Consider the following 14,606-nt stretch of genomic DNA (forward strand, 5'->3'; position numbering starts at 1 on the left):
ACGGATGAAGCTGTAGAAAAAGAAAAGAAAATGATGAACGAGCTGGGTACAATGCCGATTGTCGTAAGGTAGGTAAGATCAAAGTGAGGGTATCGAGCGTATAAAGAGGACGAGGACTTCTGTAGACCTGCTTATTTATAGTAGGAACAAAGGAACTCGAGCGAGTGGGAGCGTCAAACAAAGTTTTAGGTCGTGGTATAACAACGAGCAGTTTCGAGTAGCGAAGATGGTGTTCAAATGGTTGATCATTTAGCCTCATATATCTTGAGATAGGTCTAGTCCGGAGTTTCAGAAGCTTGAGGCGTATGGAGGAGCTCTTGATTAAGCATGGGTGACCTAACGGAAGTCGCCTAGGTCAAAGTGAGGTGGAGACCAATCTAAAGTTGGTGGTCTATCTCCGGATACACACACTGTTCCAGACTTCATGGTATCCATCTTCTTCCGCTCTCTCGACGAGAGGAAGCCTCTCAGTGTTGAGGATGCGGCTCCGTATGCGCTCCTTGCGCTTGCACCTGTGCCGGTACTCGTGGAAACAGTGCTCGAGGTACGAGCGCTGCGGATACTGCTAGACTTGCTCACAGCGGATGGCATCATCGGAACTGGAAGAGCAGAGCGGGCCGACGCACTTGAAGCAGCATGGTCCGACGGCAGAGCTTGAGAAACGTGACTTGAATAGGACGATAGGTACGGTGATTTCTGTAGCTCATCGTCCAGGTTATTCTCTGTATCAAGGCTTTGGAATATCTCCAGATGCGGGCTCTTATCCGTCCCGCTCGTTTGTGATGGTGTCTGAGACGTGGTCGATTGGATTTCATTCGTAGCTAGCGCCACATCAAGCTTGAGTTGTTCCAGCATGGTCCCAAGGCTCGCAGCAGTTGCAGGACGTCCATCACTAGCGGCATCATCGCCAGTGATGCCAATTTCATCATCGCTTATACCGTTAACTAGGTTGAAGTTTCTGAAGAGGTATCGTCGCAGACGGGAGACTTCTGCGTCCCATTTTGAACTCAACGACTGAAGGATGGCTTCCACTTGGTCATCCATGGGCGGCCTAGAGTCAACAGCCGAAAGTGAGCTTGCAGTAGCACGGATATGACCGTAAGAATGCGAGTGTTTGGCCAGTTTACTACCGACAGAGATATTCTTGACATTGATCGCGGCGTGCAATGATCGACGTAGAGAATTCGTCGTCGGATGTTGAGAGGCACTCAATTCCCTTTTCACATTTGCAATCTCTCGGCGTACTTTGTCGAGTGACTTGGCTCTATCGCGGTCCATACATGACAGGCTTATCAAAGATCGATTTTTTTGAAGCCCGTTAACTAGAACCGTGAATGACTGGAGGTTGATGTCATTGTTCTCACAGTGAACCTCGTGTAAGCTGGTATTGTTTTCCAACACCGAAGCTAGGGTATTTGCGCCTTGTAATCCGAGTTTCTGGTGTTCAATCCTCAGCACCTTCAGCGAGTCGTTCTTTTTCAAACCAGTCAAAGCCAGGTTGAGGCCAATTCCGAAGCGTGCCATATCCAGCGGGGCGCTATCACCACTAATATCCAGGTCCTCCAGGGTATCGTTCTCTTCAAACATCAGTTGCAGCGACTTGCAGGTCTCCGGCCCAGCATCGTACGGAAGAGATGCCTTCGAAATATCAAGATACCTCAGAGTGTGATTCTTGCGTAGAGCCTCGGCCAAATCCTGAAATTGTTGCTCTTTCTTGAAATCGATCATCCTCATGGATAAATGAGACGGGGTTTTATTTTGAGCGATGGCATCACAAAGATAAGAAATCCCAAGGTCTAGCCGGTTGTCATTAACGTGGAGATGGACATCACGGCCATGCGGGACTACTGCCAATGAGTGCATGAAAATGGCTACATCCTGCCCAGTGAGTCCGCATTGATCGAGTCGGACAACCTGTAGACATTCGGAACGATCACTTGCCAGGTAGGTGGCGATGGCATCAACGGTCTCCCTGTTGACAGGAGTTTGACTAAGACAGAGTTCTTCGAGCCGCCAATTAAACAAATTTTGAGCTGTGATAAGCGGCTCAGGACCCGAGGTCCTCGCGATGCGCGATAGGTCAAGCTTCTTAAGTCGGCTGAAATAACCAAGGTACTGTTGTAACATATCAGGTTTTATGCGACCTTGTACACCAGAAATATTCAGAGCCTCGAGACTCGCGACCTGGGCGACAGTAGTGGAAAGAAGAAGGTCAATATCATGGACAGATAGACCACAATTTCCCACCTCTAGCGCTCGGAAATGGCTTCCCCGCTGGGAAGCCGCGTCGACGAGGTAGTCAAGATCGGAATCGCCAAGTTTTATACCATTTAGAATGACCCAATCAACATTGGTGAGTTCTCGCCGACAAATGGGAAAGATGGCCTCGGGGATCCCACAGCCTGGGTCATGACTGTCACTGTCAGACTTGGGTGTTCTGCTGAGAGTATATGAAAAGTCTAAACGTCGGAGCCACTTGCTTTTCAAACTCAGTGCCCGGATTTCCTGTGACAGGACAGACAAGTTCTCCTGTCCTGGAACGTGAACTTGAGCATCCGCACGGGTCAACAGCGCGTCTTTGTCATTCCCATAAATATCCCGCAGGCTTTGGATTGCATCCAGGCTGACCCCGCTGAAAGAAACCGACCGGAATGACTCATTATATCTCAATGTTCGCATGAGCGCGATAAGCTCCAAGGCGGTATACTTACTCCGGAGAGGCGAAGCCGGCCGTAATAACTTGAAGCAGGGCGCATCGTCGCATTGCGTGTCGATCGTATATCTAATGTTGGAGGTGTCAATGCCATAACTAGCGCAGTAGGCGACCAAAGTTCGGTCGAAGCAACCATAATCCTCATCAAGGCAAACTGGCGGGAAATTGTTCTCGTCATTGAGATCGCGGGGTACAATAAAATCATAGGGCTGTTTGAGCCAGAGTGGGCGCAGAAATTCCGTCTGTTGCCTGATCCAATATGCAATTTCGAGCGAGTGGACAGACGCTAAGAATATTGAGCATGGCTTTTGGAGAGGAACCCGAAAAGTCAAGTGCAGACTATCGTCACCCCACTCCATCGACAAAGAGGTCAAATTCATGAGGCCAAAGGGTGTTGCGGTATCGAGATCGGTTAGAGACGTCGTAGAGCTGCGCGTAGAGAACTTGTTCAGTGCAACTAAATGGAGTTTGTGCAATCCGAGGGCAAGATAGCATCCAGTGGGTGACAGCTTTGTGAGCTCGTCCGACGACGCCCGCGTCGGGGACTTGCTGGATGCCATCTGAATCACTCGAAACATGCGAAAGTTCTCAGGATCATAATCGCGTTCGTGCTCTAGCATCCTGACAACGCAGTCCAATGCCCTTGGGTCAAAGGGCATGGGGCCCGTGCTGCGAGTCATTTCAGCAGCGGATCGAATTCCTACCATCCAGAGGTTAAGTTCCTGAAGGTCCGGGGTCTGCATTTGGATAAAGGTGGTCTTTTGGGTCCGTTCGTCCATATATGCCACTTCTACCGAAGACGATGGCTTTCCATCATCAAGCATGTAGACTGCAACAATGCTGTTCAGCGGAATGCCAGTGGATGCATCACCCATGGCGCCGAGCTGCGGATCTTGTAGGGAGCTGATAGAGGCGATTGATTGTCGGTTGGTGGATGCTCGAGCCATTGACGGAGGGATGGAGGGGAACATTTCCAGTGCTTTGTTCAGATTTTTGAACCGAACAAGATGTGTATCGGTTAGAACAAGGTACTGGCTCTTCTTCCTCCACACCCCTCCAGTTATCTGAACTTCGCCATGGTGTAAGAGAATCGATCCAACCCCATGCCCATCATCACCGTCAACAGAATACCGAGCCGGGTCATCATCCTCTAGTGAATGGAGCGACCGAAGTGAGCCGAAGACTGAATTCCGCCGCTTTTGAAGTGGTCTTTGACGACTCCGAGGGTTAGCGTCGAGGGCTGGCGATGAGGCCACTCTGACTGGGGTTGCGGTTCCAGGACCGCGGTGACCGGTGGGGGCTTCGACTGGACTGGGGTTCCGGCCCCCAAAGAAACCTGAATTACGCCGCTGTTTCTTCTTCAGAACATTTGGATCGTGTGTCGTTGAACGATCGAGCGGGATCGGACCAGGATTGGAAGTCGTTGACAGCGGGCCAAACGCACCAAGACTCTTTCTTCGCTCTCTCTTTCCCAAACTCTGCGCCATCACGGGGAAGAAGCACGGAAGTTAGAGAAAGAGGAGACAAAGTGCGGTCGAGTGGGTTAGGAGCGGGAAATTGTGAGGGCGGAGCAATTGTCACATCGAGGCCGCGTGTTGTCGCACTCACTAACGGAGGGAAAGAAAGAAAAAGAAAGTCAGCTGTCACCGGACGATAAGCAGCAGATATTGAATGGACATGATGCAAGACAAGCTAAGGGGATAGGAATTAGAAAGGTGGAGAAGGGTAGAGACAAAGCAAATCGGGGAGCGAGGAAGGAGAACCTTGGGAAGAGGGGGAGGAGAAGTGGAACATACAGCAGACTTCACAAAGCCATGGATCACAGACCAGGCGAGGCTTCTGACTGTCGCTATAAGTAGAAACCAAAAGGAAAGCCTTGAAAAGCGTTGGACTAAACGAAGCAAAGCCGAAAAGACTGAACGGTGTGGTGTCTCCAGAAGTCAGTCAAGAATCTGAGACAGTGGCCCAATTAGAAACAGAGCGAGCGGCTGCTGCAAGAGTGACGGAGAAAAATAATATATGGTAAACTTTATAAAACAAGAAAATGAGCGACTCGAAAGTGAGGTTGCACTGCAAGAGCGAACAGTGGTAGCAGTGAATCTGAGGGTGAAGCCTGGCGTGGTGGATTTGCACCGGATGAGGCAATTGAGAAAGGATGAAAACAGCAGAGACACCAGGGCTCGGCGATAGAACGAAGGCAAACAGAGAGACCCCAGGAATCAAACTAGGAGAATCAAACAGCGAGGAAAAGAAAGCGATTGTGAGTTGTGATTTGTGTTCTTGAATCCGTGGTTTGGAGAAGTTCCTGACCCAAGATCCCCCGATCGGATTATGATGTCAATCGCTTTGACCGAAACTTGGGGACAAAAAGAGCGGAAATTGGGACCTGCAACGAGGGCTGGCAATTGCAATTTGACAGGGAACGAGAGGACTCTTGAATCTCAAGAGAGTTGTGTAAAATCCCCGGATCAGGGAATACGCTCACAGATCTGTTGGAACTTGAAGCTCAGAAAATGGATCGATGCAAAGTGCATCCCCGAATGCGGATACGAGGCCGTCCACTTCCATCCACACAGAGTTTGATGTCGACCCACGACTCTGACCGACCTGGAGTTGGCTTCAAATAACGCCACGCTTTCTTTGCTGATCATCCTGTTGACGGCACCGATTAACACTGATACTCTTCATTGCGACACAACTAGACAATATCTACGTCAGCGATTCTCCTGATCGCTGACTGACAGTGACAGCCCATGAGCCACATTCCAAGCCCAACTTTATGGCTTCTTAAGCTCCTTATCGACCAAGGCAGAGTTGAGACTAAACTGATCCGATCCGTCCTTCCGGAAGTTGACTTTTCGCCATTTAGACTCTCGCCCGCCCTGAACACCATTACCGCTAGCTGATGCATCAGTCGGCTCAGAGGCTGAGCATAGCTCCACCCTCAAGCTGCCTGAATCGCCTCATTCCCAGGAGCAACTTGCAACTGAGACAAACTGGACCAATGCTCGTCTGAAAGACGCGCGTCTGAGAGGAAACATATGCAGAGTTTCCTAGTCCATCCCTTGTTCTTTGCGCTGGGTGATATGACAGCAGTGTTTCTTTTATATCCTCTGCATCTGGCATCTCGTCGTCCATGAATCTCTGACTACGGTGTCGATTTCTGGCCTTCGCCAGTCGTCCGGATCTTGGTTAATTAAAAGATCGACGAACTCCTGTCTGGTCTCTACTAATTTACGGGTCAAATGATTCCTCAAAAACAAAATTGGCGACAAGCGACAAATCGCGGTTCCATCTGGGCAATTGCGCCACGACGTGGATCGGCTTGTAATTGAGATTGAGTTTCTCGCTATCCCCGTCCCATCTGACTGGACCATCACTCAAATATCGCACTTACCGAAGACCCAGAACAGTTTCTATGCAGAGAACAAGAGTTAATAAAGACTACTCTGTATGGAGTAGTACTACCATAAAAATCAAAATAATAATGTACAGTCTTATCCCCGGTCCCTTAAAATGCGGATGGTATCCGAGTTGCGACAAGTCAGCCTCGATCTCGGAACCAGCAAACATGAAACGAGCCTCGCAAAATTACAGCTCATTTGGCGACTCCGCTGCCCCTGATGAAATTTTGAACCGCAGTTTGGGATGGAGCTTGAGTCGAGTTTATTTTTATTCCAAATACCGGGCCTCTCGTTGCGCTTGCAGCCGCTCTGCGCGTTTCACCTTCCGAAGCATTTTTATATAGTCATTAACCCTGTGTTCAGCCCAGACACATCCGCCCAGGGTCATTGCCGCGATTTGAAGGAAAACCTTGAATTGTGGTGTCAGACCCCTGTAGATCCGGGCTGTGGGGGAGAGCCACTCGGAAAAGCCTTCCAGAGGGCGATAAAATAGCCTTGATTGAATGAATTCCTTTGAAAAGCGCGACGGCCGTGGTTGGGCTTGCTCCTGCATGTGTTGTGGAGGACCTGCTGTGGAAGAGGACGCAAACTTGAAAGGGTGAGGGAGAATCATGATCATATGGGCGAGGATAGAGACGGAGCCAAACTATATCGTGTTTCAACTATATCAGCAAAGCTCTATTACTGATGCCATCTTTGTCTCGGAAGGTCGTTTCGCGGAGTCCGATGGTCTTCTAAATTCCCAATCTAACGTCCACGAGAAAACGCAACATGCGGAGGCTCTCGAAGACATACCTGAAAAGCACCAGTCAAAAACCCACGAACTGCCTCGGATGTGATCTCATCTGGCGGCTCGATATCCGCCTTCTGCGAAGACGGTGGAGGCATTGTATACCGTCTAACAGTTCAAGAGAGCAATTGGTTTAGAATCATGAAGTTATCAATCTTTCTTATCGATTGCAAGAGGGGAGAGGACCAATGACGCACCAGGATCAACAGTTGCTCCAGACTCCGATACCGGTACGTAATACCAATACCACGCGGGATAGGTTCCGCCGAAGAAAAATCCAGAGAGCAACCAACAGCATCACTTCAATTATTCAACAACTTGTCTCAATTGAACGGCCGAAGTATCAAGCGTAACCGCAGGACGTTAGACTTGGTCAATTACAAACTTCAAAGCGCATCGAAACAGCCTGTATCCTCCAACGTCGATCACACATCCACAATGCCCCTCCCCGCTCGCACAGCTACGCTCTCTCGAGACACGAACGAGACCAAAATTCAGGTCTCTCTCTCTTTAGATGGCGGCGTCCTACCTCCATTCGAACCCTCCAAGCACTTCCCAGCTCCTTCCGACCCTCAAGAAGCCGAAGCCGCAAAGAAGGGCATCGTCCCGTTCAAGGATGCCGCACATGCTACCCAGTTCACTCCCACGCAACAGATCACTATCAGCACAGGCATTGGGTTCCTAGACCACATGCTGCATGCACTCGCGAAGCATTCGGGATGGAGTTTAGCTATCAGGGCTAAGGGGGATCTGTACAGTACGTTGCCTACCTCCCTCTGACCAGAATTACAAACAGTCATGCTGACGACTCACCCGCCGCAGTTGACGACCACCACACGACAGAAGATACCTTCCTCGCCCTCGGCTCTGCATTCACTGCTGCTCTCGGAGCCCGCCAGTCTCTCGCGCGTTTCGGCCGTGGCGATGCCCCTCTTGACGAAGCCCTCTCATGGGCCGTCATCGACCTGTCCAGCCGGCCTTGGGCTGTCATCAACATTGGTTTCAAGCGCGAGAAGATTGGTGACCTCAGCACGGAGATGATCACGCACGGTCTGCAGAGCTTTGCACAGGCTGCGGGCGTAACTCTCCACATTGGCTGCACATACGGTGACAACGACCACCACCGGGCTGAGAGTGCGTTCAAGGCGCTGGCCGTTGCTGTCCGGACAGCTTGTGCCCGGAGAGTAGAGGGAGAGGTCGGTGCGGGAGACATTGTTAGCACAAAGGGTGTGCTATGATTTTTTTCTTTTTTCTAACCGACATATCTAAACGCCATTGGTGATGCAGTCCACGAACCAACTAGCCGAGCATACATATAGTTACACCAATTTTTCAAAAGTACACAATCGCTCTCCTTTCTACATTGTAACAACAAAAATACTCAAATGGAACATGGGGGAAAAAAGAAAAAGAAAAAGAAACAAGAGGCAAAAGAAGCTCTAAGCCCCCAACGCCTTAACAGCAGCGGTCCAATATCCCTTCCTCTCCGAATTCGCCTCCGTCCCCACGCAGTCAACAATATACCCCTTCCAGCCTTCCTCATTACCACTCTGGAGCTTCTCCCTCACACTGTCATCACACTGCGTAGTCAAGAACCAAGCACCGGATCCGAAATCAACGGCCGGGTCTTCGAGAAGCAGATCCAGCACCTTCCCAGGCTGGTCCTTGACTTCTTCAAACTTCTCCTTCAGGGCATCGATAGAAGCCGCGTACTTCTTGTTGAAGTCGGGAGATTGCATGTTTCGTGCTACAAAGTTCAGTGCCATTAGCATCCTACCATTGAAACAACCAAGAGGGAAAACAAAGAAGAAAAGAAGAAAAGAAGGAAAGAGAAAAAAAAAAAAAAGATAAGGGGAAAAAGATAACGTACTCCCCTGTCCCTCAACACCAGGGAAATGGTTCCTACTAAAGCGGAACTCGCCGCTCTCAAACGCAATCAGGCCGAGAACAGCAGCCTGCTCAGCTTTGGAGGTTACACCATATTTCTTAAACGCGGTTGTAAGAGCAGGCGCGGCCTGCGCGGCTGTCGCGCACTCCTCTGGTGCGACTTTGTCGGGGTTCGCGCAGGAGGAGGACTTGGGCGCGACGGTTTCGATTTGAGCTGCTGTGAGCGTGTCTCCTGAGGATGATGGCTTGCAGGTGGGAGATGCGACAGCTAGGAGGGGGAAAAAGGGGAGAATGACAGAGAACTTCATTTTGGTGGTGTTGTTGAAGGTTACGATGGATAGATGGATGGAGTGGATGTGTGTATGTGATGATCGCTCTGATCGCTCTGATCGAGATAAGGTATAGAAAAAGACGTTTAAATGTGGGAAAGATAGACAGGAATGCTACAGGAATGAGGAAAGTGAAGAGCGTACGCCCCGATCTTATAGAGTTGCCTAACCATCAGGCTGAGGGTCAGCATTCATTGTGCTATTCAAGGGTCTTGACCGCAGCAGCTGGGCTGAGCCAGTCAGGCTCGCCGCTCAGCCCAGCTGAGTCTCGGTGGAGGAAAAAGGATTCAAGAGGATGGAAATGAGGATTCCTTCTGGCATGCCTGAGAGTGGACAGTAAATATGGAGCCAACGAAAGACCAAGGAAAGGTAGGAATGTTGGCGCTGTTGTTCAGAAATATTGAGTGGAAGGTCATTGACTGGTCTCTCTGGCTGTCATCTGAAACAGGGACAGCTTTTTTTGAAACGGGGGGCCAGAGCTTGAACCTGACGATAGGTCAGGCTCATAGTTGGGGTAAATTTGTCTCCAGCCTTTTGAGTAGAATACGATATCATTTTGTGAATTTACGATAGAATATTGTATCTTCACAAATCTCTAGTATCTTGACATTATTATTATCTTTTGTCTGCGACTCAGCCAGCTCCAGGCATCTGAAACGCCGACGACACATCCACCAGTCTGGTGCTCAGCAAGTCTATATAAACGTTTCAGGCTGTTTAAAAGTGATAGGGTGTAAAAGGGGAGCAAGAAGCGAAGACGCTCACGTGAAAGCTCTAGAAAATCGAGACATCCAAAAAGAACCAGGGCAGATATAACGCGGGTTGCGCTGTCTAGCAGATCGCACCGTGTACAGATCACAAGCCATCTTGCCAAAACAAAAAAAAAAAAAAAAAAAAAAAAAAAAAAAAAAAAAAAAAAAAAAAAAAAAAAAAAAAAAAAAAAATGTACAAGAAACCAATGCCTTTCAAAGCAATCGGGTCAAACAGAATCCCAGAACTCCATACATGCGCTGGAAAAAAGAAGAACGTCCCGGGGACTTCAGCGAGCCTCTTTGTCACGGTAATAGATTCGTTCAGGCAAATCAAACCACTTTTCAGAGGCCGTGGATAGGCATAAGCAATTAATAAAACACTTTAATTCCAAAAACCCGCTTACTCGCTTCGGCTGCCGAATTCATAAGAGGTTTCGGTGGGACCAGCTTCTTCGTCTTTGAAGCTGACCCGGCGGAGTAAAATTGGCCTCGCGTCACGCGGTCGACGCGACGGAGAGGACAAACGAGTGAAGCCTGGAATCGGGAGCTTGGTGTACCGGTAGCGGTACTTGGAGCCGAGGAGCAGTAGACGGCCGTAAGCCCACCACAAGCACAAGCCAACAGTGCCGGCAAGAACGAAGCCGGCGACTGTCAGGAGCATCCAGTGCTGTCCCATCCAGAATATTAACCTGGCGTCCTTCCCGTGCCAGCTATTCCCCACGTGGTGAGTGAAAAAGCTCCAGGAGTACCGGTTGTATTCATCCTGCATAAGAATTCGGACGCGCCCCGCTTCGGTGGGGTTCGCTGCCATGTATTCTTTCCAAACCACAGATAAGAAAAGGGGGCCGGTTGAATACATGACCGTGATATACGGAAGAAGCCAACTGCGGTCATACGATTGCAGCAGCTCGATCACGTGGAGGAAGAACGGATGTTGCGGAACAGATCCCATGGCATCGTTCGAAATACCGGTGGGAGCGGTGCGACGCACCCAAGCGGGATACGAGAGTAAAGGATCTAACCGCCGGTTGCAACCCTTTTCGTCAAGTTAGCATATTTGTCCTTGTATACCGGGAGAGATGGGTATGCGCGTACATCGTCGAGATCAATGTAGGTGCCACCGTAATGAGCCAGAACAAAATACCGAATTGAATCAGCACGCTGGATAGGATATTTGTAGTTGTCAAAGGTGTCCAAGAACCATGGATATTCGGCTGCAATGAATGAACGTGATTTTTCATTCGTCCAAAGCTATGGAATCGTTAGTCCTGCGCATTCGGAAACAGGGGCGGGCCAAATACAATATATTCATAGTCGGGATGCAAATCGATGCAGCTCTGCTGGGCGTCCTGCCATATTTCGGGAATTGATTCGTTCTTATATGTTTGGTGGATAATTTTGGGAATAACCTGGGGTCGTTGCTCGATCAAGCTCGAATTTGGCGAGGGAAGCTCCGCGCGATGGATCGCATCAGCTGCAGCGTCCTCCAACAGCAACGATAAGAGCGTTGAGACACTGCGAATCAAGAATGTGACAATAAGGAGATTGACAACGAGGAAAACCAAGAGTCCGCGTCGCATGATGATGAGTGTTGGCGTAGGACACAGTTGGGGAAATGGGAAAGACGGAGGTGACAACGTCCGCTGTGGACGTGAGGACGCAATTGATAGGATTTCAGCTCGTAAGTTCGTGGCAGGTGAAGAAGGTTTCGAGTTTAAAGGGAAGTCGTGAAGGATAGTCGAGAAGCGCAACTCAAGACGAGTGGAAGGGATGGTGAGGATGTTTAACGACAACCGTGATTCTCGAGCATGAGCAGGACCCGTACTCGACCAGAGGTATGTCTCGTGGAAAAAGAATCGTGGGGAAATGTCGCTGTTGATGACAACCCGGGAAAGGAGTCCGCAGTAAACGTTTTTTGAGTTTCCCTTGACCCGTGTTTTCTCGAGCTATATTAGGTTGGGAAGGAGTGAAGGGGCCTAACGCCGACTAGCTCGATGGATAAGGCGATGATAATATAGTACAAAGCGCACGAAATAAGACCAAGCCCAGCAGGCGAGGAAAAGGGAGGAAGACGACAAAAAGTAAACGATGATTGGGGAAGCGATCTTCTCCTGAGGATGGAGTTGGGGAAGGAGGGGCGTGAAGTACAGAGAAGGAAGAGATGGGCGAAAATGAGGGTAAATAGGGGAACTGAACAATGGACACTAGTTATTTTTAAATAAAAAGAAGGTTAAGCTGGTAGAAGGAGCGAACGACACCTGAGCAACCAAGCCGTGGCATCAATGGATTTGGAAATTTGGAGACGGAGGAAGAGATGTGAGGATGGAAGAGAGAGCGAGAGAACAACGGGAGTCGTGGTCGTGGTCGGGTCCAGGTGGAGGAAATCTGGAGCAGCTGTCGTTAGTGTGGGCGGCGAAGTCAACAACGGCCCATGGTTAGCGCTTGAGCACAGCAGGAACCTTGAACTTACGCAGGCGCCAATGAATTCCCACTGGCCAAGGAAAAGGGGCCGCGCAGGTCGAGTGGAGGGATCCAAACGCGTTGAATGGATTAACTTCATGGAACTGATGGCTGAGCCTCCGCCACTGCAGCTGTGAACAGCTTGCAGTGCAAATTGAATACGACGCGTCGGCAACACAGTCAGACAGCCAGACGCCAGAACCATTCTGTTGCTCATCAGACTGTGTTTTGAGCGCCCTCACAGCCTGGCCGTCGGCTGATCATCCCCGGCCGAGTCCTGAGTCCTGACACCAAAAAGCGCGCGCTGGGCGCTGTTCTTCTGGCCCCGTTGGCGTGTACAGTGGGCCCGGCCTGGGGGCTCAGCCACTCTCGGCCGGTCCCCTCTTAGAGCTTTTGCTGGACGCCCGAACGCTGGTTGAACTTTTGAAGGGGCGCTAAGAATGTGCCTGCCTATGAAATTCTGGCTCGGTTCCAGCCTCGTCAAGCCCGTCCACTTCGTGGCTGTTCGTCAAGGCGACGGTCGCGACGGTCGTCTGGTCCAGGCAAGGATAAGCGTGATTGGCCTGAAAGATGGTTAATCTTTCGCAAGCCAGGCTCCAACAGGAAAATTCAAGTGCACCTTCACAATTTCACATGGAGGCCAGCCGGCGGATTGCTGCAAAACCACCCGAAACAGGTAAAGCCAGCCACTTAACTCCAATAAATTTAATAATAAGCATGAATTAAAGGGTAAGAAGTTTATCACAGAAGTCTAAAAGCTTGAAAACTGAAACGCGAGGCTGAATTACCGGCCTCGTTTCAAGTCAAAAGATGATGACACTGTCCTCAGCCTCTCACGGTTTAGGCAACTCGTCTTCCGCACACAGCGTGATAAAATAATACGCGCTTCACAATTATTATTTGGTATAGTTATCCGTTAGGTTTTCCTCATCAATAATTGGAATTGGCGTCTGCTTAGCTCAATCTGGTACGTCTCTTCTCAGCTTGGCAGACGCTATTTAAACGACAACCTATAATATCACGCACGGATTTTGTTGGGAAGCGCCGGTACGAGACGAACGGTTCAATTTCCGCGTTCTGTGAGAGCGGGCAATTATTTTGCACCGGCCCTCGTACTCGTATGCGCACTTTCTCGAAACATTTAGCCAGCGCCCAGCGGAGTTTCTCCGCGGGTCATACATTCTTCCCCATTTTCCAGAAAAAGGAATTAATATTAGCTTAGTATGAACTATGAAGACAGCGAGCTCAAGACTCGTATGCGCCGTCCCAAGCCAAAATTCTCGGGTGGTGTGATGGAATGCATCAAGAAACAGCGCAACGCCGTCACACGGGGAGAGCCAGGGTCTCATTGGAACGGCCGATTGATCAAGCGCCCGTCACATTGACTTCCCACACAACCTTGAACTTTAAGCCCGTGCTGTGGTCTTGGGACTACTACTAAACACACGGTCAAAAATCGGTCTCCAAGGCATCCAGATTAAACCTGCAGAAATTTTTACAAATTTGCAAGAATAAAGTGTTTTATCCTGGCGCCTGGAGACTGGAGAGTGATCATCTCCACTGACGGACAACTTTGGAGCCTGGAGACAGGACCCTCGGGTCCCTCACGGATAAAACGAGATACACCGTACATCGCAATGACGGACACTCTAGAGATGACGATTAACAACTTGTATCCTCTTTTAAGGCTGAGGGCTGTTATTCGACGATAAGCAGCTGGACCTGGGACGTGCGTGGTGCTGCATGTGCACTGCCATGATGAATATAGAAAATGACATCTTCCTTGCTTTTCCTTTTCGTATTTTTCTATAAAAAAACATCATTGGCAGATGCGTGCAATGACATACACCGACACCACCAAGAGTTGTATACACATGGATTTGGCCGATCCGTTGGGGTTCCCGATAATTATCCAGAATTCCGGACTAACATACAGTGGCAGACGAGCTCCAGCAATGTCACCCAGCTGGTGTAGTATTCAGTCAATCGACCCAAGACGGTGACGTACACCGTAGACACAACCTGTCATCATCCAATTTATTTTCGCGTCCCACTATCCAACCACCCCAGACTCCAGAGGCTTGAGCCCGCCCATCTCCAAGTGGCAGGCTCTGTTTTTCGCTCGGTGAACCAGTTTCCACCGTTCCTGGGTCGTCAACTCGCATGACGCCATGGTTACTGACTATCGTTACTCGTCATGTCTACCCCACATGTGCCAGCCAGATGGCCTGTGCCACTTGAGTCTCTCCGCATTCTCGGTGGCGTTTTCTT

At 49.8% G+C, this 14,606-nt stretch overlaps 5 protein-coding genes across 5 annotated transcripts; 1 reads left to right on the forward strand and 4 right to left on the reverse strand.

Annotated features, from left to right (window-relative positions):
* Positions 1-336: 336 nt before the first annotated feature.
* Positions 337-4,200, reverse strand: ASPSYDRAFT_164456 (uncharacterized protein; the record flags this gene model as incomplete). Its single annotated transcript, XM_040843264.1, has 1 exon — positions 337-4,200. One exon carries the CDS (start codon positions 4,198-4,200, stop codon positions 337-339), a length of 3,864 nt encoding a protein of 1,287 aa, XP_040696431.1.
* A 1,832-nt stretch (positions 4,201-6,032) lies between these two features.
* On the reverse strand, positions 6,033-7,051 carry ASPSYDRAFT_51755 (uncharacterized protein). Its single transcript, XM_040848351.1, has 2 exons — positions 6,913-7,051; positions 6,033-6,763 (listed from the first exon to the last, which is right to left on the reverse strand). Exons 1-2 carry the CDS (start codon positions 7,003-7,005, stop codon positions 6,386-6,388), a joined length of 471 nt encoding a protein of 156 aa, XP_040696432.1. The 5' UTR covers positions 7,006-7,051; the 3' UTR covers positions 6,033-6,385.
* Positions 7,052-7,345: 294 nt separating this feature from the next.
* Positions 7,346-8,145, forward strand: his3 (imidazoleglycerol-phosphate dehydratase HIS3; the record flags this gene model as incomplete). Its single annotated transcript, XM_040850154.1, has 2 exons — positions 7,346-7,664; positions 7,730-8,145. 2 exons carry the CDS (start codon positions 7,346-7,348, stop codon positions 8,143-8,145), a joined length of 735 nt encoding a protein of 244 aa, XP_040696433.1.
* Positions 8,146-8,346: 201 nt separating this feature from the next.
* Positions 8,347-9,102, reverse strand: ASPSYDRAFT_164401 (uncharacterized protein; the record flags this gene model as incomplete). Its single annotated transcript, XM_040843258.1, has 2 exons — positions 8,347-8,654; positions 8,778-9,102. The coding sequence occupies 2 exons, from the start codon at positions 9,100-9,102 to the stop codon at positions 8,347-8,349; spliced, it is 633 nt and encodes a 210-aa protein (XP_040696434.1).
* A 1,173-nt stretch (positions 9,103-10,275) lies between these two features.
* Positions 10,276-11,455, reverse strand: ASPSYDRAFT_164219 (glycosyltransferase family 32 protein; the record flags this gene model as incomplete). The annotated part of the gene is made up of 3 exons (XM_040843240.1): positions 10,276-10,911; positions 10,971-11,126; positions 11,177-11,455. 3 exons carry the CDS (start codon positions 11,453-11,455, stop codon positions 10,276-10,278), a joined length of 1,071 nt encoding a protein of 356 aa, XP_040696435.1.
* Positions 11,456-14,606: the final 3,151 nt, after the last annotated feature.

Source organism: Aspergillus sydowii, assembly GCF_001890705.1.
Source record: "Aspergillus sydowii CBS 593.65 unplaced genomic scaffold ASPSYscaffold_19, whole genome shotgun sequence".
Lineage (NCBI taxonomy): Eukaryota > Fungi > Ascomycota > Eurotiomycetes > Eurotiales > Aspergillaceae > Aspergillus > Aspergillus sydowii.